Consider the following 24,111-nt stretch of genomic DNA (forward strand, 5'->3'; position numbering starts at 1 on the left):
CCTTCACAGACATGGCTGGGCCTCTGGGGTCCCATCTCCAGGACCTCTTCACAGGTCGTCGATTCTCCCGACCTGTGCGCCAGGGCTCTGTGGAGCCAGAGAGCGACTGTTCACAGACCGTGTCCCCAGATACCCTGTGCTCTAGTCTGTGCAGCCTGGAGGATGGGTTACTGGGCTCCCCAGCCAGGATGACCTCCCAGATGTTGGGTGAAGAGCTGCTCCTCTCCAGACTGCCCCCCAGCCGGGAAAGTGCCTTCCGCAGCCTGGGTCCTTTGGAGGCCCAGGACTCCCTTTACAACTCACCGCTCTCAGAATCCTGCCTTTCCCCTACAGAGGAGGAGCCAGATTCTTGCAAGGACTGCCAGCTGCTCTGCCCACTGCCCACGGGCAGCTGGGAAAGACAGCAGCAAGCCTCTGATGTGGCCTCTTCTGGGGTCGTATCCTTAGATGAGGACGAGGTGGACCAGTGATCCAGACATGCCTGGTGGGGGCATGTTTTCCTGGGCTGCTGCCTGGGGCAGAGCCTCTGTGGCCAAATGTGGGCTCTGAAGCTTTTCGAGGGCTTCTGGGAGCACTCACTTCTCCATTTGTGTGTTTTGCATGAAAGTGTTTGGAGAGGAGGCAGGGGCCAGGCTAGGGGCGCATGTCCTGCTTCCACTCTTGGGGTTTGCCGGGGCTTGCCCGGGGCCCCTGGGGCATGGCTACAGCTGTGGCAGACAGTGACGTTCATGTTTCTTGAATCCAAAATGCCACACTTCCTCCTGGGATGTGAACCTGAGAGGGTTGTGGCTGGGCTGGGAAAGTGGAAATGGAGGAAACCTAGCCACATACCCTCCACCCTTCCCCATGGCCCTCTCCTCTGCTTTTCTCTTCCATGTGCAGTGTGTGACTGAACCAACTCCACCTGTGGGGCTGGCTCCTGCCCTCCTGGAGTCTACAGATTGAGCCATCCCCTAAGGGTCCCCTTGCCCAGCTGGGCTCTGCTGTGTGCTTCACCTCTCCATTGTCTCTAAACCTTTTTTTTCCCTAAAGACAGGGGGTTTCTGGTCTGTTCTTTGAGCCGATCTTCTTTGGGAAGCACTGGAAATGATGAGAGAGGGTGCCCTTGCCCCCTTCACTGCCCCTCTTTCCCCTCTCCCCTCACCCTCTCCCAGCATGGCAAGGTTGTGTGGGCACATGCAGAGTCTCAGTAGGCTGGAACTGGAAAAAGGAAGGGCTCTGCTTGTCACAGAGCTGGGAGGACCTTGTCCTTTCATAGAGGACCACAAGGGGGCCACCTGGGTAGCTAGATATGTGCCAATGAATGGACAGTCATGAGGGAGTAGCTGTCCTTGGGGGAGGAAAGAGGGTAGTGCTTTTCTTGGCTGAATGGAAGGCTGTAGCCACAGTGATAGGGGGCCCTGTCCCAGGCAGGGTGTTGCTGATCAGCCAGTGGAGGCCTCTGGCAGATCTGATATTACGAGGACACTGGGGTTGGTAGGTGGCTGCAGAATGAATTTCAGAGGCTTGGGCAATAGGTAAGAGGATCCAAGGTGAAAATATGAGCCAACAGCACAAGTGTTCTATACATGAGTGGCTAATTAGGTGTTTATTCTATTTATTGTTTTATTAAATTAATATAAAAATCTTTGTAAATTTCTATATACATCTTGTCATTGGAGGCTCCAGTATAAACCCAGTTTAGGTCTGCCCTTTTCTCAAAGATGGGACAGGGGCCACAGAACCCCACCTCATCCTGCCAGGGCATTTGCTGATCCTCCAGCAGCTAGGCTGGCCTTGGGTTCCAGCTTTCGGGTCATTGCTGCTTGCAGAAGGAGTGCAGGCCATCCAGTAAGGGGTTCACTGGCACTTGTCATCACTATCGGAGGGGGTACCCTCTCGTGGGAGGCCATGGCGGGATCTTGGCCCCCAGAGCGCATGTACCTCAGTGGTCTCTGTGTCACTGCTGCTGGTGGCACTGTCCCGGAAACTGGCGAGGGGTGGCCTGACTTTTACACCCTGTGCTGTGACAGAGCCTTCAATGGCCTTCCGGAGCTGGAAAGGTAAGAGTCAGATGTGTGCCTCAGACTCCTCCCCAGCATGTCCCCTGGGGGAGCCAGATAGCTCTGATGCTATTTGGAAGTGTAAGTGACTTTGGCCATGTCATCTCACCTCCTTTAGGGTAACAATCCCAATGAGTCTGCCAATGCTGGTGACATAAGCGTGGTCCACTCCCAGCAGTGAGAAGATGGTATGGGTCTGCAGAACAGGGAGCAGAAACACTTGATATTCAAGGGAACATCTCAGACTCACAAGACAAAGGGGTCTAGGGCAAACTGGGGATGTGACACTGGAAGGGACTGCCGGAAGGACATTTGAGCTCTAAGAATGTTCCTGTGTCCCAAAGCATAGAAGCCCAAGTCTCGCGGCTGCTTGTATCATGCTTTCCCAAGCCATCAGATGTGATCCCAGGCTTCAGACATTATCAACAGTTTCCATTTGCTGTCTTGAAAACAGCTCACGGCATTTCCTGGAACTGGTTATCTACTGATTAGGGTACATTTATGAGCCTCTCAGCATAACAGGTGGCTCAAGATGGGTGGTCCCAAGTGTCTTATGCCTTACATACTTTCTTATATTAAACTACCTAAGAGTCTCAGTGTTGGTGGTTCTGGAGACTGAAGCTAGGGTGTCAAATATGCTGGGTAAGGCTCCTACCCACTGAGCGGTGGCTTCAGTAGTAGTTCACTACTTAGCCCAGGCTGTTTTTGAATTTAATTATGATACTGCTTTTGCTTCAGACTTCTAAGTATGGGATTATAGGTGTGTGCCACCACACCTATCTTAGAAATTCAGTCTTTCAAGTCATGTTTCTTCAATACCTGTAAATGACATAAATCTCTCTTGTTATATAATGAACCCTACATTCTACAAATTAGCCTTAATTTCCTTGTCTTCTCCTTGTCTTCCATCTTTACTGTAAGATCTTCTACCTTACAATCATGTAATCCCCCTCACCTTCTCTGAAGGAGTTTTAGACAGTTCTGTTTTCCTGCTCATTCCTAATCATAGTGATCTAGCAGGCAATGTGCTCTTCCAGGTCTGTGCACAGTTTGTGTCTGGCAGTGGCTGTGCCGGTCACTGCTCCACTTCTGCAGTTCTGTGCAGTTCTGCCCAGCTCTGCCTCGCTATGCTCTGGACTGAGGATGGATGGAATGAGTTTCCTGCCTCTCCAGCTGGGCTCTGCCATTCTAGGGCTTTTCCAAACCTGAGTAGCACCAGGACTCCATAGAGTGGCCCAGGCTTTTGGAGGGGGAAGGTCTCACATATCAGGGTGGCCTTGAACTTGTTAGCTAGCTCATGGGTGACTTTGATCATCTGATGATCTACCTCTTGAGTATCAGGGACTATAGGTATACAACTACCATGCTGAGTTTATGCCATTCTGATTTATAGAGTGGGAAGCCCAGAATGGCTAATCTACTTGTTAACTTCTACAGCCAAGGGGATTTGGGTTCAGTCAGTCTTGCTCTGTCACCTGGGGCTCTTCGGTGGTCTCAACTCTACCCACTGTAGAGTTACCATGAGGGTCCCAAAGAGTCTCACGTGTTCTCGCCCTCTGAAAGTGCCCCTCCTGAAGTAAATCGGATTACTAGTTACAGCTTTCTTAGTAAGTAGATTCTAATTCTAGTTGAAGCTATAGGATTCTGATCTTTTATGCTAGCATTCCCATCCTCTGTACTTTTGTTCCTGCTTCCTTGGGGGCTTCTTCCAGTGGCAGTTTAAGTTTATAACAAACACCTACTTTGTTCTTTTCCACCAGGGAGCCCATTGGTGGGCGGGCCCACATTATGTGGGCCTGGGAACTAAACTGACAGGGAGAAGGACAAGGAGGCTTCTGAAAGAATTCTGAGAGCCTGGCCAGGAGAACTGTGTCCTGGGCCTGACTCTGAGAGACTGATGCAGGCAAACGACAGGACTGTAGGTCGAACTGCCTCTGGGTCCAGGGCCAGCTCCCAGGATGTGTGACTTATAAGTTTTATAATTTCCTCTCCTATACTTGGAATGTCACACCAGGTGGCAGTGGCACATGGCTTTAATCCTGGCATTTGGGAGTCAGAGGTGGATCTCTGTGTTCTTTCCTGCTGTGTTAGTTGCTTATGGTGGCTGACCCATTGTGAAGTTTATATGCTGTGAGAGTGGCATTACTGGACTACAGAATCAGTTCCAGGACAGATAGGGCTACAGAGAGACCTGTCTCAAAAAAAAAAAAAAAAATCACAACATTGGAATGTCACATTGCCCATCGGCTAGCATGGTTGTGAGAACTAAATTACCCTCATGAAGACCTTAGCACAGTGCCTGGCACGCAGCGAGCACTCAAAGCAAGCCATCACGACCATTGTGTATAACAGTCAAGGTGTGATGGTACATGCCTGTAGTCTCCTGAGAGACCAGGGCGGGCAAACTGTCACAGTTCCAGGCCTGCTTGTGCTATATGAGATCCCATTTCTGAAAAAAACAGATGGCTGCTGACCGGGAAAACCTGAGGTCTCGGGAAGCCAGGCTCTAAGGACAGCTCGATGGACCTTCTTGTCCATCTCCTCCTCCTCTGACCTAGTAGGGCAGTTCCTCACTCATTTGATCTGAGGTCTCTATCTGAAAGTCTCCACAAGTTCCTTTTGCTGTTTTTGCTTTGTTTTTGTTTTTTAAAGATTTATTTTTATATGAGTACACTGTCTCTATTTTCAGAAACACCAGAAGACACACACGTCAGATCTCATTACAGATGGTTGTGAGCCACCATGTGGTTGCTGGGAATTGAACTCAGGACCTCTGGAAGAGCAGTCAGTGCTCTTAACCTTTTGAGACAGGGTTTCTCTGTGTAGCCCTGGCTGTCCTTGAATTGCTCTGTAGACCAGGCTGGCCTTGATCTCAGATCTGCCTGCTTCTCCTGGGATTAAAGGCGTGGGCCACCCCCACCCAGCTGTTTAGTTTTTCTTTTGTCTCCTTTCCATCGTGGCCTCTGCTTGTATGTGTGTGTCTACACCAGCCTTGGGACCACTGACCCCATTCCCTGTCACTCTTGTCTGTACCTACCAATGGAGGTTTACACATTAAGTCAGAAATGGGATTCAGGTACCCCTTGGCTTTGGTTGGGCAGCCCACATGCCCTGCCTTTGCACGGCAGCTCTCAGGTACCCAATGGTGCCAGCCATCCCAGCTTTGGGAGCCCATTTGCCTCCATCGATCTGTATGTATTCCTCTTCCAGTTGCCTCCTCTATCTTCCTGGTCTCTACCAGTTTTCCCTAGCATTGCTTGCCGTTCGACTCTCCGACTCTCCGGGTTCTGACATTCCAAGCCCCCTACTGATGTTTATCTCTTCACTGCAGCGGCCTCATCCCTCTGGACAGTTTGTTAGCTGGTTTATTAGATTTTCTTATCTGGCCTGTTTTTCAGCCCCTCCCCCCCTTTTTTTCCAGCGTGGGTGTGTATCAGCCTTGTTTGGCTCTGGCAGCCTCCTTCCTAGCTCTGACCCTGGCCTGGCCTTCTGGCTTCCACCCAGTTCAAGCTGTGTCTTTGTTGCTGCTTTGGTCCAGAATTCCATGGGGTAACTGTGAGCAGAGGAAAAATGACGCCTGGTTCCACCAAGGAGCAGGACAAAGCTACATCTTGGCTTACAGACTTACATGGCTGAAAGCAGTACGTTTTACAAACAGCATTGCGTGTGCTGTCTCCTACTCCTTCCGACCACACTGGTCTGAGTCCAGACCTAGGTAGGATTATCAGATCCCTACCCTGTCCTACCTTGTGTAAAGAAGTCCGTTCCACCAGCTGGAAAGGGGCGGGGTCGATTTTGCAGTCACTGAAGTTGACTGGTTCATCTAGCTGTTGTTCTTCCCACTCTAAGATCTGAGGAGAAGAGACTGAGGACAGGGAATGCAGACACCCGGCTCTCACCTCCCTGAAGGCTGGTTTGCCAGCCTTCCTCCTAGGATGATAACACACCCAGGAAGAAACAGTCTAGAGTCTGATGGCATCTTACCTCCTCGGGACTCATCTCGCCTTCCAGGTCTGAGTCACTCTAGGAGGAAGACAGGAAAGGAGGATGTACCCCTGGCTCTGGGAGTTTTGTCCCACCTAGAACCCAGCCCTCCCTGCCTGGTGATCCTGAGCTGCCAGGGGAGGGGCACACGTACCGCCAGGGAGATTCGGACCCGCTTCAGCTTGCGCTTGTCACAGGATTCCGATTTTTCCAACTTTGTCAGAGCCAAAGCAGAGAGGAGTTGAGGTTATAGGGAGAGGGGATGTGAAGGATGGGATGGGGCCCAAGAGGAAGGGCACACTGCAGGGGGCAGAGCTGACAGGAGAGCAGGAGGCAGGTGGAGTGAATGAGTCATTGTAGGGTTAACTGGGAGAATCAGAAAGGGAGCTGGGTAGGCAGGAGAGGGGAGAATCTGGGCTACTCACTTCTGAGGTTGCCTCCAGGGGTGGACTGCCACAGAAAAGGCTTCTGAGAGCAATGCCTGCTGATTCCATGTTGCCTGTGTTCCAAACCCAAGGTCCAGAGGGGCAAGGTAGATAGGGGTAAGGTGCAGAAGGCAAGGGGAGAGGGTTTTCCAACTCCTCCCTGTATGCCTGGGTAGCCTCATCCAGCTGCAGAGTGGCTCAGGCTCTCTCTGAGCTGGAGGAGAAATAGCTCACCTGTGGTACCTTCCTGGAGGCTTGTGGCGTTACTGGGCCCTCTCTTCAGAGCAGGCTTCAGGGGCTTGTGAGTCTGCCCGTGGGTTCCAGGGAAGCCCGAGTCCTCTGTGTTCACCTGCATAGACAGGAAGGGGCTAGGAGACTACGGTTCAGGACCCACAAGGCTACGGGCAGACATGTTAGGAGTATGTGTGGGTATGGAGCGTTTTCTCCTTACCTGGAAGCGGATAGATGTCTCAGAGCTAGGAGGGCTCTCCTGATCTGATGGTGGAGACATCTGGGCTTTTCTTAGCTTTTGCATGTGCTGCCGCCTACGTGCTGGGCTCAGCTGTGCTCCCAGTAGTGCTACCACCTGTGAGCGTTCGATGGAGCCCAGCAGGATCATGGACTCTGGACAGGGCAAGGGAAGGGACTCAGGGGCTGGGAGTGTGACCTTTCTACTTGCTGCCTTCTGCACCCAAGCTGGAGCCCTGGATAGAGACTGCATACCTAAGGGAAATGCCTCATTCTGGGCTCCCTGATCTTTCCCGATGCCCATAACACCTGGGACCCCTCCTGGCCTTACCAGGGGACTCCACTAGGGCCAACATACGGCCCTTGGTTCTGTGCAGTGCCAACCGCAGGTCCCGAAAAGTGCAGCTGAGGGCTACATGGGGTACATCCCGTACCATGATGTCCTCTACTCGTACCCGGTACTGCCTGGAGATAGAATTGGGCATTCAGCATGGAAGACTAGCCCAGAGTTACCACCACCCCAGTGTCGTGAGGAAGGCTGGAGAACCAGAGGGGACAAGAGTGGAGGTTCCTGGGGCATTTAGCATTCGCTACCCTCCTCTTGGGTTGGGTCAGTAGAGGACTACAGCTCTAATGCAGATCAAAATAGCTAGGGTCTCAGCCTTATTGGTAAGGGACCTTGCTGGAGGTGGGGCTGAAGGGTCCAGGGAGGCCTACCCCTCACTCCCACCCTCTTTGCACTGGGCCCTTCATACTGGTGGCGGCCCCAGCCCAGCTCAGGCAGGTAGGGCAGCTTCTTGATGCGGATGATACTGTCATAGAGGGAGGGCTGCAGGCTCTGGGCAACAGCATTAGCCAGGATGACAGCAATCATGACAGGCAGAATGTGAGCGATCTGGCCAGTGAGCTCGAAGACAATCACTGCTGTGGACACTGTGTGTGTCACTGCTCCTGCAAGCGCAGCCGCCCCTGGGAACAGCCATGCTCAGTCTCCTAAGGATGCCGAGTTCCTCAGGATACTTTCCCTTCCCCAGGGCAAGGGTCTCTGGAAGTCCCTCGGGGTGGTCCCATATAGTACTCGGGCCTGCCAGCAGGGGGCACCAGAGCCCCACAGACTAGCAGGGGTCTCCAAATGCAGGTATGGACTGGGGACTCTGCTGAGAGTATAAATATGCGCCTAGCATGTGCAATATTCTGGGTTTGAGCCCCAGCACCACAAAGCAAATAGAACTGGGTGCTCACCAACCACGGCATAGCCTCCAGGTACAATCCGGTAGGTGCTGCTATCTGTGTGAATCCCATCTGGGAACCAGGCGGCCATGCTTTCGCCCACCAGCCGCCCAAATGCTGCTCCTTCAGGGAGGGTTTTAGGAAGAGAAAGAGGTAGTGGGGGAACACTAGGAAGAGAGAGGGTCAGAGGGGTGGGGGAGGGCCAGTGGGTCATTTAGTAAAGGGGCAGCCCTATGGGAGCTGGGGTTTGGGGCTAGAGTTGGGTCAAAACCCACTCCTGGGCAGAGATGGATGCTACAAGCCATAGCCAGAGGGTATGAAGGGTGCAGGCTGGGAGGCAGGCAGCTGCAGACTCACCAATGACAAAGACAGGCATGAAGGCCCCACAGGGCACTGGGATGGTGGTAGCCAGTGCAGACATCCAGAACTATAGGCAGGATGGGTTCAGAACAGAGGCCTCAGAGAAGCAGACCTTGCTTACCTATCAGGTGCAATTGTCCCAGCTAGCCCAGAATCCCCAGAGGTGAAGAGAAAAGAAAGGACTCTAGAACTACGTGGCTTGGGTTCAAATCTTCACATCTGACCAACTGTTTTGGCATTTACATCTTGTCTCGCCATCTTTAAAAAGCAGGGATAGGAGTCCCTTTCTCACAATATTCTGATTCATGGTAAGTGCTTGGGCTAGCACCTGCATTTAGTAGCCTGGGTAAACAGTAGCATACAGCTGTGGAAGGAGTCTCACCTTCATGAGGATGAAGATGACCAGAGTAAGGAAGACATTGGCGCGTGGTGGGCTCCAGGCCTGTGAAGTGCTGGGTAGTTCTAGATCCTCTACCAGACCCTGGCGGACCCATGTCCGGTTGTCAAATAGAGTGACTAGGGTTTCTTTCTGTGAGAGCTAGTGAACACAGTGCTTCAGGTTTGGGGCACAGGATCCCAGGAAGAAGTTCATGTGACCAAGGGGTCCCAGTCATGCTGCTGTGGGGCAGGGTGTGTGTGTCACAAGTCTGGTAGGGGCTACCTGTCCAGCCATGAACTGTCCAAAGCCAGGGGGGAAGGTCAGGGTGGAGATGAGCAGAGTCACCAGTGCTGGAAAGAGCAGCCGTCTAGAGATAGAGGGGTCACAGCATCAGACAAGTGACACCTCCATAGGCCAGGAGCCCTTCCTTACCTTAGGACTAAGAGCAGAGTAGAGCCTTGGCTTATATATCAAAGCATGGAGTAGGTCCTTTTTATTGTGTTTGATGCCGCAGCTCCAAGGGTGATGGGACTATTGTAGGAGCCGAGAGCAGAGGGGTCCTTCCCTGACCCCATAGGAGGCAGCAACAGCAAATGCGTATCTAGCCTTTCTTGGACAAGTCTGAGCTGTGACTGCCTCTGCTCTCGGAAGCCCCAGCCGAAGGGCAAGTGATATGAGGGCTTAAAGATGTCCCTGCCACTATTTGCCCCTGTGGTGACTTGAGAGACAGCTGTGTAAGCTGGTTGCAGTGGCTTGCACCTTTGACCCTTGCACTGGGAGGCAGAGGCGGGTAGATCTCTGAGTTCAGGGCCAGCCTGGGCTACATAGAGAGTTCTAGGCCAGCCAGGGAGGACAGTGTGGCAGAAGCCAAGGTCACTTATAAAGCCAACCAGAAGTCCTGAAGGAGACAGCTCTCATGTCTCAGGTACCTTCACATTTCCAGTTCTCAGGCTCTTAACAGAAAGAGCTACGTTCTGGTGAGAACTTACCCATTCACACCAGTCATGGGGTAAACTGAGGTCCAAACACTATCTGCTATCTGGACTGGGCCTGAAAACCTGAGAAAACCTCGGTCTTTTATCTCAAGTGCCCACCCCTGCCTATGGTTCAGGAGTAACCATTTCCTGGTGATTTCTCAGCATCAGAGGATTTTCCAAGCTTAGCAACCTTTATGTTTTGTTTTGTTTTGTTTTCTGTTTTTTTGAGACAGGGTTTCTCTGTATAGCCCTGGCTGTCCTGGAACTCACTTTGTAGACCAGGCTGGCCTCGAACTCAGAAATCTGCCTGCCTCTGCTTCCCAAGTGCTGGGATTAAAGGGTGGGCCTCCACTGCCTGCCTGGTCAGCCTTTATGTTTTGATTTGAGAGAGACATAGTGTCACACTGTAGCCAAAGATGGCTTAGAATTTGCTACAATCCTCCTGCTTCAGCCTCTGCAGTGTTGAAATCATAGACCTGTGGTACCCCACCTTGCTGAAGTGCCTTATTTTGACTGGGCCTCTACCTTAGACCCTCAGTGCCTCCCTCTCCCCCCATGTGGTCCTTATACAACCCACAACAGTCTGGAGAAGAGCCTGTGGCCAACATACTTCCTCATGAGGAAGCGATTGATGGTTTTTTGCTTCCGCATCACCTGGACAATCTTCCGGTTCAGGTAGACAAAGAGGGCTCCCCCGAAGCCACTAGCAATACTAGAGAAGAAAGAAGTACAGGGGTAGAGTTTCCATGAGAAGTACATGCTCTTTCATGGAAACCTTCCTGACTTACGCCCTCCCCTTAGCTCCTTACCCAATGACAGCAAAGGCTGGCAGCTCCTGCAGGTCAAAGGGGAAGTCGAGTCGGAAACGAGTTTTGAAGAGAGCTGTGATGGTTTCTAAAGGGGAAAAGAAGTAGAGGGGAAGGTCTAACTCGTGTCCCATTTAACATACCTTAGAATCCCCCTGCCCCCCTAAGATTCCCACCTTCATCACGGTTCCACACAGCCAATACCCGAAAGATGAAGGCACTGAAGGTGGCCGCAAAGAAGCCCCGCCAGTAGTTCCTAACAGCGAAGAAGGTGGAGGTGACCTCAATGCTGAATAGGACCCCTGCAGGGGGCAGAGGACATCGCCCTTGAGGCCAGGGTCTGACCTATGGACTTAACTCCAAGGGGAAGAGGAGTACAGGAGAAGCCAGATGTAGGGCTAGGTTGTGCTGACTGGAGCCCCGCCTACCTCCGATTGGGGCAGCAAAGCAGCAGCCCACTCCTACTGCGCATGCGGCAGCTAGCATCTCTGTGTTCCGGGACTCATTCTGGCAGGGATGGGAAGCAGTGTCAGCTTGGGCTCGGCAGTCCACCCTCCTCTCCCCCAGACCTTAGGGCTTTCCGCTTACCTCATAGATACCCCCAAAGAGGGAGAGGAACTTGCTGAGAAGGGCGGCACACATGCTGGCAATGTGCACAAAGGGTCCCTGGAGGTAGGGTTCGGTAGTGAGTAGGGACGGGACTTTCTGGACTTTCGCCTGGCCTTTTCTTCCAATGGGAAGGACTCTTCATTCCCCAACCTGCAATTACCTCTTTGCCAAGGGGCATCCCACTGCCCAGGGCACAGGTTAGCCCAATGACCTTAGCTACAAAGGTCTTGAGGGTGAGGTATTCTTTCAGCACCACTCCCCGAAGGATGGTTTTCATCTCGGGGATGCCAGACCCTGCAGAGATACATGCCCACGAGAGTTGTCTGATGTACGCCAGCCATTCGAGAAGCTTTTGCCTCCCCCAGCTCCTCCTATCCTACCGACAGCCTGTGGGGCTAGGATCTGGGTGAATCCGGCAGAGAAAGTGATGAGGACGACAGGGTAGGTAACCCAGGCCAGGTATTGGAGTAAGATGTTGGTGTTTAAGCCCCGGGACATCCATTGCTGAGCTGTGGGGCAGAAGACAGGCTTGCTGGGCTTCCAGTGCACAGACACCCGCACCTTGCCCGCCACTGGGACACAATGATAAGACAAGTGTGCAGAGCTGTGACGGAGCGAAGGCAAGGCTCTAGAAGGCATTCATTGGGACAAAGCCTGTCACAGATAAGGCCGTTGTTGAGGGAAGGTAGGAAGGTGTGGCCCGTGCAAGTGCCAGTCATTATTGCCTGGAGATGGGCAGTCAGACTGGCCAGAGAAAGTGGCCAGTAGCCAAGTTACCTAAACAACTATGGCATGCAGGAAACAGGTCAACCTCCCCAGCCTTTGCCCTCACCCTGTAGACAGACAGCGATGGCATAGTCCATGGCCCAACTGACCAGTGCCATAAGGAGCCCCAACAGGACCAGGAAGATCCAGTCTTCACCAACCCTGGACACCAGGAACTTGTGGCAGCGTACAGAACAAACTAGAAGCAAGGAATGGAAGATGCATAAAGAAACTGGTTCCCAAGTGTTCCTACTCCGTACCCTGTTTCTCCCCATCTCCCACGGGCAGCTCTAATGGTCTTTGTCTCCCTCAAAATAGAACACCCAGGTCCCTGCCCCAATCTGGATCTTACTGCGACATCTGGCACATCGGCTCTGTCCATATTCTAGGAGCTCTGGAGTAGCCCGGGCAGAAGGGGACCCCTTCCAGGGCTCAGGCCCTCCCAGGCGAATCCGAGCAGCTTCCTCTTTGGCAAAGGCCCCTAGTTCCTGAGTGTACCGGCCATACATCTGGAGCAATGGACAGAATGTAGGGTGAGCCTAAGTGGCTGAGGTGGGGAGACAGAGAGTTCCTGGGTTTTGACCCCGCCCCTCGCTCAGTTCCCGCACTGTATACCCCATCTTGAATCCAGTTTATACTCAGGCTCAGAGTGTGGGAACAATGCACATTGCAGACTGCGGGGGCTGTCCTGGACAGAGTGATGGGGACAGACAAGGTACAAGGACACAACTCTGGGGGTGGCAGAATAATTGGTCCTCTTCTAGTAAGTCAGGGGTGGAGCGGGAGGGAAGGGTCCAGAGGAGGGAAAAGATGGAAAAACCTAAGGCAGTCTGAAAGTGGGAGGAGGGAAGGTCAGAGAATGAGGGGTGGTCAAGGGCATATGTACAACAATAAGAGCCTGGTGGAGCTGAGGGCAGCAGAGCTGGGCCTAGGAGGTCCCAGCCCCAATCCTTATCACGTTCCTGCTGGGCCTTTGGCCTGTGACCAACTCAACTGCACCCTTCCCACCCACCCTAATCCCCTTGTCCTCATTCTCCACTCCCAAACCCCCATTAGCCTGTCAGCCCAGCTGAAACGGAAAGCCTCTTGGGGTAGGTAGGCAGGGTTGGGTGGCCTCAGTCCTACTCTGGAACTGCACTTAGGGCCAGTGACAGGTCTGAGGGACCTCCGAGGCTGTAGATGGCAAGGCTGTGGGTACTAGGCTGATGGGAAGGGAGAGCGTTATGGCTGGACCTGCCAAGCTGGGCGGGTGTTGGGGGGTGGGGAGGAGTAGATTCTGGCTGCCACCCGCGGAGCTTCAGGACACAAAGGGCTCCTGTTGGGGTTAGGATGGGGGGGGCAGGGAAAGATAGAGACACAGGGTGAGACATAGAAGAAAGGGAGAAGCAGGGGGAAGAGGAACTTCAGAGGAAAGGCAGAAAGGAGAGTCAAGGAAAAGCAACACAAAGTGTCCAGAGCAGGGAGGAGGAAGAGTGTACAGAGAAACATAGCAGGTGGGAGGAGGTGAGGGCAAGACAAAAGGCTGGGAGGGGAAGTGGGAGAGGCCAGAGCAGAGAGCGCTTGACCCTGAGAACTCATTCCACAGACACAAGGAGATGGAGCTGCCGCTGGTGCAAAGGAGATACCATTTGGGTTAAGTGCCTGGCTTCCATGGCCAAATGCCCCTCTCCTTGACCTGTGGATGGCTAGGGTATCGGCCATCTCCAACAAAAGCGCTTGCCTCTACTATCGATCGGCACTGTATTCTCATACCTACCACTTCTCCCAGTTATCCTGTTTCACAGTCTCTGGTAATTGGGCACCTCTCTGACTCAGTTACAGCCCAGGCCCTTTCCCACAGAGGTTCCTCCCTGCCACCCTCCCGGGCAAATTCCAGCCTAAGGTGATAAAAAAAAAGAGCCACTGGGCTCCTTAGGGCTTGGTCCCCCAACTCTAGTGACATGAGTGCATGGCTTCTAAGCAATGGTGGTCATGAGTCATCTCAAAGTTCAGGACCCCTGCTTCTTATGAGGTCAAGGGACAATCCATGGGTGTGGGTAGTGGGGTACCTGGCTAGATCCAGCTGGAACAAAGGTTTCAGTTCTCACACCCATTCCTGCTTCCTGAATCGTCCCTAAAGCTTCAGTCTCCAGGGTAGCAAAAAGCCACCTAAGCCACCTTTTCCAACAGGGTCGACTAAGGAGTTCTTGTCAATGTTGGGCTTTGAGCCCTTAAAGGCAGGGGTTAGGTTTGATCACTTCCTACCGTCTTTATGCTAAGCTTAGTACCATGTACATAGTAGGGATCCAGGGAGGGTGTTGAATGTAGACAGACATGTGGAGAAAGTTCAATGGTATAGATGGTGTTCAGAAAGAGCACTGGGCTGCTCTGACTTGGGCTCGAGTGGTAAGTGAAGAAAACAAAAACGTGTGTGCAAAGTGGGTAAGAGGAAGGACACCTGGGCCAAGCACCTAGTGTCATTGTCCTCTGCAGGCCACCAGTCTCGGCCAGAAACCAGCAAGCAGCTTTCCAACACTCCGAACCTACAGCCCGGCGGATTCTGAACCTCAGTTTCCACAGCTGAGAAAGGCTGAGGCCGGGTTAGGGTAGGCCGCCTGTCCTTACACTTTCGAGGGCAACCTGCAGCATTGGTACGGTAGCGCAAGCCTTGGGTTTCACTTACCAGGGTCTGCTCGTACTGCAGCGCTCGAGGCTCCATCCCTTCCCCCGCCGCCGCCGCTGCCGCCGTCGCAGCCGCCATCTCGGTGCACTGTCCTCTTGCCTCCCTTAGCTTCTCGGGCTCCGGCCTTGACTCAGCTCCCAGCCCGCTGAGCCCGCGCCTGCACCCGTCCCGTCCCCTCAGCCCGGGCGGCCGAGTGCAGAGTGCGACGGGTCCCCGGGCGCGCGCCGCAGGCTCAACCTCCCGCTAGCGTCCCCTCCTCGGCGGGCGGGCCGAGGGCGGTGCCCTGCTTGCTGCTCCGCCCCGGCCCATCTGCAGGGGCGTCCCGGCCCGGCCGGGGTCTGCATTGGGGCCGCCTCCTGGCCTCCGGAGAGGCGGCAGGGGGCGCTTGCAACACGGTCTCCCACCCCTTCGCCACCGAGGCCCGGGATTGACCCAGCCCCGTGAGGGTGCGGGGGCCGGGCGGGGGCGGGTCTGCTGGCACGTGGAAGGGACGGGCTCTCCCGCGGCTGCAGCGTTGAGCCCAGGGAGGGGCTGGAGATGTGGGGACTCTTGGACTGGGGTAGGGGGCTACTGAAAAGAGCTAATTCGGGCTCTCTAGGCCAGACCGGACAGGGCCAGCCTCTGCTTCGCACTTTCAGGCAGCTCAGACGCGTCTGAGAGAGGATGCCTGAGAGCCCGCTCCCTCGCCGCCTCCCTTTCCCCTTTCTTTCCTCCGGGTTCCCCCCGGGGAAGGTACACCTGGAATGGCTAGGCCTGGAAAGAGGGGCGGAGGTGGAGGTGGGAGGGGACGGGAAGGGGTGAGGCCCGAGGGAAGGGAGCTATTGGTGCGGGGGCCGGCCTCTCCTGGGAGGCGGGTGTGTGGGGGAGCAGAGGTCGCTCCTCCCAGGCACCGCTTAAGGGGGAATTTGAGTAGCTGCTGACGCCCTGAGGAAACGGCCTACTGAGGTTCCACATTGTCTTTCAGGGTCCTTGGAGGGACCAGAAGAAGGTGGTGAGAGCACAAAGGGGATGGGCAGTGCTAGGTTGGAGCCACTGGAGGGGACAGTGTCCAGAAATCGGTGGAGAAAGAATAGCAGCAGGATGAAGACTCACTCAGGGAAACAGAAGGTGCCCAGTAGAGGGGCTGTAATGAGAGAAGGTAGCACCTAGGAAGAAGGTATGGCGAGCTGTCGCCTTCCAGTGAAAGGCCAGTGTTGGATGAAGGCGCACTTCAGTGTCCAGAAGAGGGTGGTATAGTGGGGTGACAGGCAGTACCAAGTTCAATTGGCAGTGTTCTAGGGGATCAGTGTGAGGCTAGTGCCAAGCAGGGCCAAGGGAAGACGGGAGTGGCGAGGAGGTGAAGCCCCAGGGGAGGGCACAATGCGGGCTTTCCTTTCCATCCCGGAGAGTGACATCATGGCAAATTCCCAAACCGGACGCACCCGGCCTCGGGTGATGTCTAGCTGGTCAGAGCTAGCTCCGACCAGAGTTGGGGACCTTGGTGACAGCCTGAGGGGCTGGGCACCAGGTCTTGGAGGGTTGGTGTTCTGCGGGCGGGGTTCTGCTCCACCTGCCTGCAGCACGGACTGTGCCCTCGGCCGGCACGCGGACTGCAGGGAAGGGCTAGGGCCGGGCTTCTCTGGGCCAAGGATCAAGGTTCCTGGCTGGGTTAGGCCCCCAGGCTTTCCACGTTTCGGGATCCACGGTCTGAAGAGGGCGCCGTAGAGCCGGGAGCAGCGCGGTACCCGCCGGAGGTGGAACTTAATCTGTCCCCGCCTTGGGCGGAGTCACCGAGCTTGGAGACTCGCCCACAAGGCCCGGGCAGCTCCGAGGTGGTCCTTCCCGGCGGAAGTGAAGAAGCCCGGAGAGGGAGGCAGCGGAAGCGGCTGCGGCGCTGCAGGCTCTGCGCATGCGCCCTCTGCCCCGTTGCCGCTTTTGGGGCGGTCCTCTGCCCTGTCTTCTTTTCTCCACGTGAAGGGGCTGCGCGAATACCCAGTGGTGGCCGCGCGCCCAGCACCTCTGCAGCTCTCGTGCCCTTCACGATGGCGGGCATCCTGTTCGAGGATATTTTCGATGTGAAAGACATTGACCCAGAAGGCAAGAAATTTGACCGAGGTAAGGTGTGTAGGAGCGGTAAGAGGCCAGCATGTCCACCCACCCCAAGTGGCCCGCCCCACCCTCTCGGTACCTCCCTCAGGAAACAGTTTTATTCGTGAATGAGAAACTTGAGACAGCCTTTTCTATTATATTGGCGGTACCTAGTGCCTGGGTGGCCCTTAGCCGCAGTGCTGGTGTGCCCCTGGGAACCTTTCTAACTCCCTACACAGTCAGTACAGGCTCTATCGTGCGCCTCGCTCGCACACTGAACTTTATTCTTATAAAAAGTAGATGGTGCCTTATCTATATTGTTACCTCAGGTCTTGCACCGGGCCACTTGCCTGACTTCCTAACTCATAATTTTGTATCGGCCCGAGAACTGTTAGCTCTTTCCGAAGCTCTCTGAATTTCATTCAGCTGACGGCTTGGTGTATTTATTTTCCCAGCGATCCGGAAGTTGTTTCTTTTTGGTGTCACTTTGCCTGGAGGCAGGTGTTTTAAGACCGATGTCAGTTCTCAATACATCCCGCAGATTCCCTCAGCGCAGTGTCTCCTACTAGGAAGAGGAAATCTCTGAACAAGTGAGAGTTTAGTCTAGACTGGCAAAAGGATCCAGGCCTATGTAGTTAGAGCCTGGAGACTGGCAACTGTCAGAGGAGCTTTGCCACATTCTTGGGACCCTGACACCTGCTGAGGGTACTAACCTTGTGAACCTGACTCTGATTGCAGTTGTGTGAGGCTGGTGGGGGTGGGTATATGAGATGATTTGATCTCTTGCATTTGACCCCAAGTGGCATCTCTAGACTTTGTAATTATGTTGGTCAACTCACTCTTCCCCAGTATCCCGGCTGCACTGTGAGAGTGAATCTTTCAAGATGGATCTCATCTTAGATGTGAACATTCAGATTTACCCTGTAGACTTAGGTAAGTGTTGGACACAGGCAATGGCAAGAGGATTTTCGTCTTCGGTGTCTACGTCTTTACTCTTACGTGGCTGCTCTATTCAGGTGACAAGTTCCGGTTGGTTATAGCCAGTACTTTGTATGAAGATGGTACCTTGGATGATGGTGAATACAACCCCACAGATGACAGGCCTTCCAGGTGAGGTAGCAGTGAACAAGTGACTAAGAATATACTGCATAGGAAGTATAATATATAGATTATAGATTATGGATATATACATATTGTATATAATTATATATTATAGGAAATTTGATTTCTTGCATATACTATATGTTATATAATATACTATGCATATTATATGCCAATGTATAACATGTTATATAATGTTATATATTAGATATAATATTATGTAATATACTGTGTATAACATGTTATATAACAATATATCTTAGTACTATATATAGGTAACTATGATGAGAATGTAATGAAAAGGAAAGTATAATATATTTTATATTTCATATAATATTATAATTATATACAATATATACTATATGTTATATAGTATCTATAATGTTATATATTATATATATGTTATATATATAAAATATATTTAAAAAAGAAAAACATAAGTATATAGGAAAGTCTTTACTTCTAGAGATAAATGATTACTGTCAGCAGAATCTGAATTATCTTAAAGACATTGCTGCAGATAGAATTTCAACAACTAGACCTGGATGTGATGGCTTTTGTCTATAATTCCAGGATTCAGGAGACAGATCACGAGTTCAAGAAAATCTTTAGCCTCATAACAAGTTTGAGGCCAGTCTTGGCTACATGAGACCCTGTGTCGAAAAAAAGTTGAAAAAAAAATTCAAATGACTAGTTTTATTGACTATTGAGAGCAGTGATTGCAAGCTTGTGAATTGCAGCTATTTATTTGAGACAGGGTCTTCTCACTTTGTAGTTCTGGTTGACCTGGTGTATGTAGATCAGGCTGGCCTTGAACTCACAGTCATGTCTACCTTTCCTGCCTCCTCAGTGCTGCAATTAAGGTTGTGTACCACCATTGGTTGCAGGTATAGCTTTTTTAAGGCTGAGGAAAGGATCACATAGTAACTTAGATTTTGTGAGGGAGCAGGGCTGGTGGCCCACACCCTAAATTCCTGCACTTGGAGGCAGAAGCACAAGTCTGTGAGTTTGAGGCCAGCCTGATCTATGTAGCCAGTTAGGATAGTCAGGACTCAGTCTCAAGGGCTAAAAGGCCGCGACTCGCTCTGAGTTTTCAGTTCTTAGCCTTCTGTCTCCTCATCAATAAAATACAGATGGTCATGTCTAGCTCGCAGAATTTCTGTGGAAGCTAAGGAAGGTCATGATTCTGTAGTGCTTCCTATCAGTCTCCATTTTTAAAGTTCCCTTATACTATTACTATGAGGAGTAATTGGTCTGTTGTTTGTAGGGCTGACCAGTTTGAGTATGTAATGTATGGGAAAGTGTACAGGATTGAAGGGGATGAGACCTCGACTGAAGCAGCCACACGCCTGTAAGTAGCACTGTCTAGGAAAAGTCTTCCCCCTCTGAGGTTGGGCCATGCTTCTACCTCTGTGTCCGTCCGTCCGTCCCCCCCCCCCCCCCCCGTTCCGAGGTTAGGCCATGTTTCTACCTCTTTGTCTCCCCCCGCCCCCACCCACCTTTTTTCCCCCAGTATTCCAAACTTAGGTGGAAGAATTTGTCTTGGGAATAGTTTCCAGTCTGATTGTGGGTCACTTAACATCTCCAGCTGTCAGGGTTTCACGACCCTGTAGTTCAGAGGAGACGCTGGTACTCTTGCTTTGTGAGGGACAGCAGAGCGTCTTCCCGGAGACCCACGTGCAGTATTCATAATTAGGCCTTTTTTGTTGGTTTTTACTTATGTTTGTGTTGCTTCTCTGTATCCCAACCCTTGGATCTTTGGTTTCCCTGCCTGAATTTTTTTTTTTTCCTTTTCTTTAAAATGATGTTAAAACAGTGTGGTTGTCAGAAGCTTGAAGCAGAGAAAAAGAACAAAAATCACCTAGGGAATCTTTTAGATAAAGAGTTTGAATAGCTGGTGTGGTGGCAAATACCTTTAATCCAGCATTTGAGATACAGAGGCAGGTGGATTTCTGTGAGTTCCAGGCCAGCCTGGTCTACAGAGTTAGTTCCAGGACAGCCAGGGCTACATAGTGAGACCCTGTTTTTCAAAAACAGAAACAAACAAACAGAGTTACTATATTTTTCCTTTTTTCTTTTTTTCTTTTTTAAACATAATTCCCCTTGTTAGTTGAAACTTTTTTTTTTTTTGAGACAGGGTAGCCTGGGCTGGAACTGACCCAGGTTGCTATTGGACTCAGGAGCTCTACTTTATTGCCTCCTGCTGCTGGGATTAAAGGCGTGACTCTTGGCTCCTTAGCATTTTCTTCCTTTTTTTTTTTTTTAAATATTTATTTATTTATCTAATGTAAGTACATTGTAGCTGTCTTCAGATATATCAGAAAAGGGCATCAGATCTCATTATGGATGGTTATGAGCCACCATGTGGTTGCTGGGATTTGAACTTAGGACCTTTGGAAAAGCAGTCATACTTTTAACCACTGAGCCATCTCTCCAGCCCCCTTAGCATTTTCAAAAATGTATTTATTTGTATGTATATGTGTATCATGTGCAGACATGAATGCACCAAGGTCAGAAGAGGGCATTGGCTCCCTTGGAGATGGAATTATAGTGGTTGTGAGATGCTGTGTGGTTCTGGGAAGTGAACCCAGGTCTTCTGAATTCTGCAAGAACACCTAGTCTTAAGGCTGAGCCATCTCTGCAGCTCCTACCTAAACAGTCTAATAGCTGTGTGACATTGCAGTGAATGGTGACACCTTTTGGGGGGGTCAGGTTTCGAGACAGGGTTTCTTTATAGCCCTGGCTGTCCTGGAACACACTCTGTAGACCAGGCTGGCCTGGAACTCAGAAATCCGCCTGCTTCTGCCTCCCAAGTGCTGGGATTAAAGGCATGCACCACAACTGCCCGGCAGACACCTTCATTTGTATGTGTCCTAGTTCTGGGTTCAGTGGTGTTTCCTCCTCCACTAGAGTAAACTGCACTGCACTGTGCATGTCTGCATTCAGTTTTCTCCTAATCTTTGGTTCTCAATGACAGAATACTAGGAGAGTGCCTTTTTAAAAAAATGGATGGAAAGCTGCTGGGAAGCAGCTGCTTTAGAGCTCAGACTCAGGACAGGGGCTTTTATTTCAGCTCTGCATATGTGTCCTATGGGGGCCTGCTCATGAGGCTTCAGGGTGATGCCAACAACCTACATGGATTTGAGGTGGACTCCAGAGTTTATCTGCTGATGAAGAAGCTGGCGTTCTGAACTTCATGGGAAACCAGACTTGCTGCTTAGTCACTCATGTCATGGACATTGTTCAAGCCTGTGTAGAAGCTGTTGGTGTTCGCCTGTAAAAGGGGCAGGGCTCTGTGTCCACTGTAGGGACATCTTCAGTTTGTCTGAATTCAGTGGAAAACTGACTTGTCTGTAAAAGGCCAAGTGGGGAGTGTAAAAGGCTGAAGTTGTGTATGATTTTTTTATTAAAGTTTACTTTTTCAGACTCTTCTTCGTTGTCATTGGGGGTTGGGAAACCAAGGTCTTGCTTTTTATGTTTAGCCCACACTGGCCTTGAACTTGATCTTCTTCTTGCCACCACCCCCTGAATTTCTGGTATATGCGAATCTTTGTCTTAAAACCTTCTGTGTTCTAAATCTCTGTCTCTGTTTGTCTCTCTGTCTCTCTTTCCCTTTTGATTTCTTTCTACCTCACCACACCCCCGTGGTGTGTATGTGTATGTGTGTATACTTCCGTCACCTGAATCCTGGGAATTGAACTCAGATTGTCAAGACGGACTTCTTTACCTACTGAGCCTTTTTTGGCTGGCCTCCAGTTGTCTCTTGATGGCCTGGGTTTGTCACAGGAACAGGTTTTCCTGCTGGGACGCCTGGAGTGTTTCCTTCCCCATCTCTTTTGGTCTTTATCAGAGGTGTTAGAAATAATGTTTAGGGAAATGGGTTGAAAATGAGTAGCCTCAGCAGGGAGGGGCAAAGGTGTGTCTGTCCCCCCTCTTTCCACAGTAGGGTGTGTAGGTGTGATGCACTGGGGGATGGGAGGAATCTTTATGGAATCTTGTAATCATCTCCTGGAGTCCTGCTTTTGTAGGGTTGAAGAAAGATGGATTAGGTTACACTGGAAAATCCTTATCAGTAATAGTGATACAATGCCACTGTCTCGATAGACTCCTGGCTGTCCCGGCAAAGAAAAAGTGACTTGAAAAGTGTTCTGCTTATAAGCACTTTTTTTTTTCTTCACACATTTATGTTGTCTAATCGTATGTGTGTTAGGGAGAAGGTAACTTTCAGGAGTCCCTTCTCACTAACTTGTGGTACACATTTGGTCAGGCTTGGTATCAATCTCCTTTACCCACTGAGCCATCTTGCCAGCATGCTCTTCATTTGTAGGGTGTGTGTGTGTGTGTGTGTGTGTGTGTGTGTGTTGGGGAAGAAATGATGGAATCAGCAACACAGATGATTGGCTTCAGGCTTTTGGCTTTGGTTTTTACAGGTCAGGGATGGATCCAAGCAAGACTTACTAGGCAAGCAAGTGTAGCATCACTCAGCTGGCTCATCAGGCAAAGTTAAAAAAACACCTTAAAGGTGAAGTCTGAGGTGTCAACTGTCTGAAACTTGTTATATAGCTAAGGGTGACCTTGAACTTGTGATCCTCCTGCCTCAACCTCACAAACTGCTGAACTTACAGGCATGCACCTGGTTTCAGGATTAGTCTTAAGAAGGCAGATAGGGTTACATTGTAGAAACCGGTTACTCAGATTTGCCGGTGTGGGTCCCTGGAACTTTGACTCTGCTGCAGTTCAGCATTCTCATTTGCCATCTGACTGCTGAGAACCCACAGTTTTTGGTCTCTGGCTTGTCTAGTTCTGGGTGCTAGCTCTTACGTGTCGGAGTGTTTGGCTTGATGATTTTTCTGTTTGTTTTGGTTTTGTGCTGAGAGAATTTGTGTTTTTACTAGGCAAGAACTTTATCACTGAGCTCTATCCCTGCCATAAAAATTAAATTTTGAGACAGTCTTTTTTAACTTAAATACTATTTTATTATCGTGTGTGTATGTGTGATGTGTATGTGCAAGTGTGGGAGTTGGCATGTGATGGTGTGCATAATGAAGTCGGAAGACAACTTCTGGGAGTTGGTTCTTGCCTTTTCCATTGGTTCCAGGCATCAGATTCATGGCAGACTGACACAATAAGCACTTCCAACTACAGAGCCATCTCACTGGCTACCTTCCTTTTAAATGTTAAATGTAGCCTCTTTTAATGTTACAACAAGTTACAAAGTATACTTATCCTAGAATTAGTAGATAAAGGACTCTGTCACATAGAAACCGACACTGAGATTCTGGTAATATTTTTAGCTATGTGCATCTATCTGTTGATCCCTTTGTCAGCTTCTGCCCACGTGGACACCTGGCGCTATCTGAATTGACATCCCTACAAGTTCTGGTCTTCTACTCTGAGCTCCTTAAGACTGTATGTACTCTCCAAGGACTTGGAAGTGCCTGCATTAAATAGACTCATTGAAGGACATGCCAGGCAGTTCACCATACTGGGTAGATGGATGGGCTGAGACTCAGATTGGAGTGTCTTTTTTCTGCTTAAAGGCAATATGACCATTAGGAAGCCCACCTGGCCTTGGTGTCTTCATGTGTAAAATAGAGGTGGATAATACCTACCATACAGAGTTATGGGGGGAGATCCTGGGGCATCTACTGCCTTTGTGAAGAACACCTTTCGTGTGTGTGTGTGTGTGTGTGTGTGTGTGTGTGTGTGTGTGTGTGTGTGTTTGGAACTGTGAGCTCCTGGCTTTTCTACCTATAAGGTAGTCTTTCCTCCTTGACTTTGGGACAGGAGAGAGGGAAAGGCTCTCACCAGTCTTCTCATGAGACTGGGCATCATTGCAGGTTGACCCTTGACAATATCATTTTTGTTCTTGTGCAATGAAAATCTCTATCACCAACGAAGTTGAGACTCAGGTTTACTTGCAAAAACTGATAAGTCTGCCTTCATTTGGGGGGTTCCCAGTAAAGTTTGAGGTGGTCACACAGGGCTGCCTTTTTAGATGTACTTGTGGAAATTCTAAAGAGCCTTCACGGCTCTGTGCTTGTCCTGCTGTGTGAGCTCTGGAGCCTGACTCTTGCCACTTCCTGCACTTCCGCCTGACCTCCACAGGAGGGAAGCAGGAGCCCAGGCCTGGCCAAGCTCCCGCTGAGCTGCTGATGCTCTTCGCTGTTTGCTCAGCTGCCACATCCACGTCTAGTCTTTACTGAACCGTCTGCACAGCCTTACCTGGGGTGTGG

At 51.1% G+C, this 24,111-nt stretch overlaps 3 protein-coding genes across 12 annotated transcripts in view; 2 read left to right on the forward strand and 1 right to left on the reverse strand.

Annotated features, from left to right (window-relative positions):
- Window positions 1-1,629, forward strand: part of Fam131a (family with sequence similarity 131 member A) — a 9,883-nt gene extending 8,254 nt beyond the window's left edge. For 7 of the 8 annotated variants that reach the window (XM_031363470.1, XM_031363472.1, XM_031363473.1 and 4 more), the window contains one exon: window positions 10-1,629. In XM_031363470.1, coding sequence (XP_031219330.1) covers window positions 10-470 — 461 coding nt within the window. In that variant the 3' untranslated portion in view covers window positions 471-1,629. The remainder of the gene's footprint in view (window positions 1-9) is intronic. The other variant, XM_031363466.1, reaches the window with a different exon arrangement.
- Window positions 1,561-15,480, reverse strand: Clcn2 (chloride voltage-gated channel 2). Of its 3 annotated transcripts, XM_031363462.1 has the most exons (24): window positions 14,708-15,480; window positions 12,398-12,554; window positions 12,113-12,244; window positions 11,661-11,789; window positions 11,441-11,574; window positions 11,260-11,337; window positions 11,100-11,178; window positions 10,848-10,973; window positions 10,675-10,759; window positions 10,476-10,577; window positions 9,171-9,255; window positions 8,892-9,047; window positions 8,507-8,576; window positions 8,162-8,272; window positions 7,675-7,888; window positions 7,251-7,384; window positions 6,903-7,075; window positions 6,686-6,800; window positions 6,452-6,525; window positions 6,181-6,240; window positions 6,027-6,065; window positions 5,789-5,893; window positions 2,152-2,238; window positions 1,561-2,034 (listed from the first exon to the last, which is right to left on the reverse strand). In XM_031363462.1, the coding sequence occupies exons 1-24, from the start codon at window positions 14,783-14,785 to the stop codon at window positions 1,840-1,842; spliced, it is 2,718 nt and encodes a 905-aa protein (XP_031219322.1). In that variant the 5' UTR covers window positions 14,786-15,480; the 3' UTR covers window positions 1,561-1,839. The 3 variants fall into 3 exon arrangements, with proteins under 3 accessions (XP_031219322.1, XP_031219323.1, XP_031219324.1); XM_031363463.1 differs by lacking the exon at window positions 6,181-6,240 and having other exon boundaries at window positions 14,708-15,118; XM_031363464.1 differs by lacking the exons at window positions 12,398-12,554; window positions 14,708-15,480 and having other exon boundaries at window positions 12,156-12,216.
- A 125-nt stretch (window positions 15,481-15,605) lies between these two features.
- Window positions 15,606-21,301, forward strand: Polr2h (RNA polymerase II subunit H). The gene is made up of 6 exons (XM_031363474.1): window positions 15,606-15,698; window positions 16,360-16,801; window positions 17,624-17,707; window positions 17,791-17,884; window positions 19,143-19,226; window positions 20,949-21,301. The coding sequence occupies exons 2-6, from the start codon at window positions 16,729-16,731 to the stop codon at window positions 21,064-21,066; spliced, it is 453 nt and encodes a 150-aa protein (XP_031219334.1). The 5' UTR covers window positions 15,606-15,698; window positions 16,360-16,728; the 3' UTR covers window positions 21,067-21,301.
- Window positions 21,302-24,111: the final 2,810 nt, after the last annotated feature.

This window comes from Mastomys coucha, unplaced genomic scaffold, assembly GCF_008632895.1.
Source record: "Mastomys coucha isolate ucsf_1 unplaced genomic scaffold, UCSF_Mcou_1 pScaffold12, whole genome shotgun sequence".
NCBI lineage: Eukaryota > Metazoa > Chordata > Mammalia > Rodentia > Muridae > Mastomys > Mastomys coucha.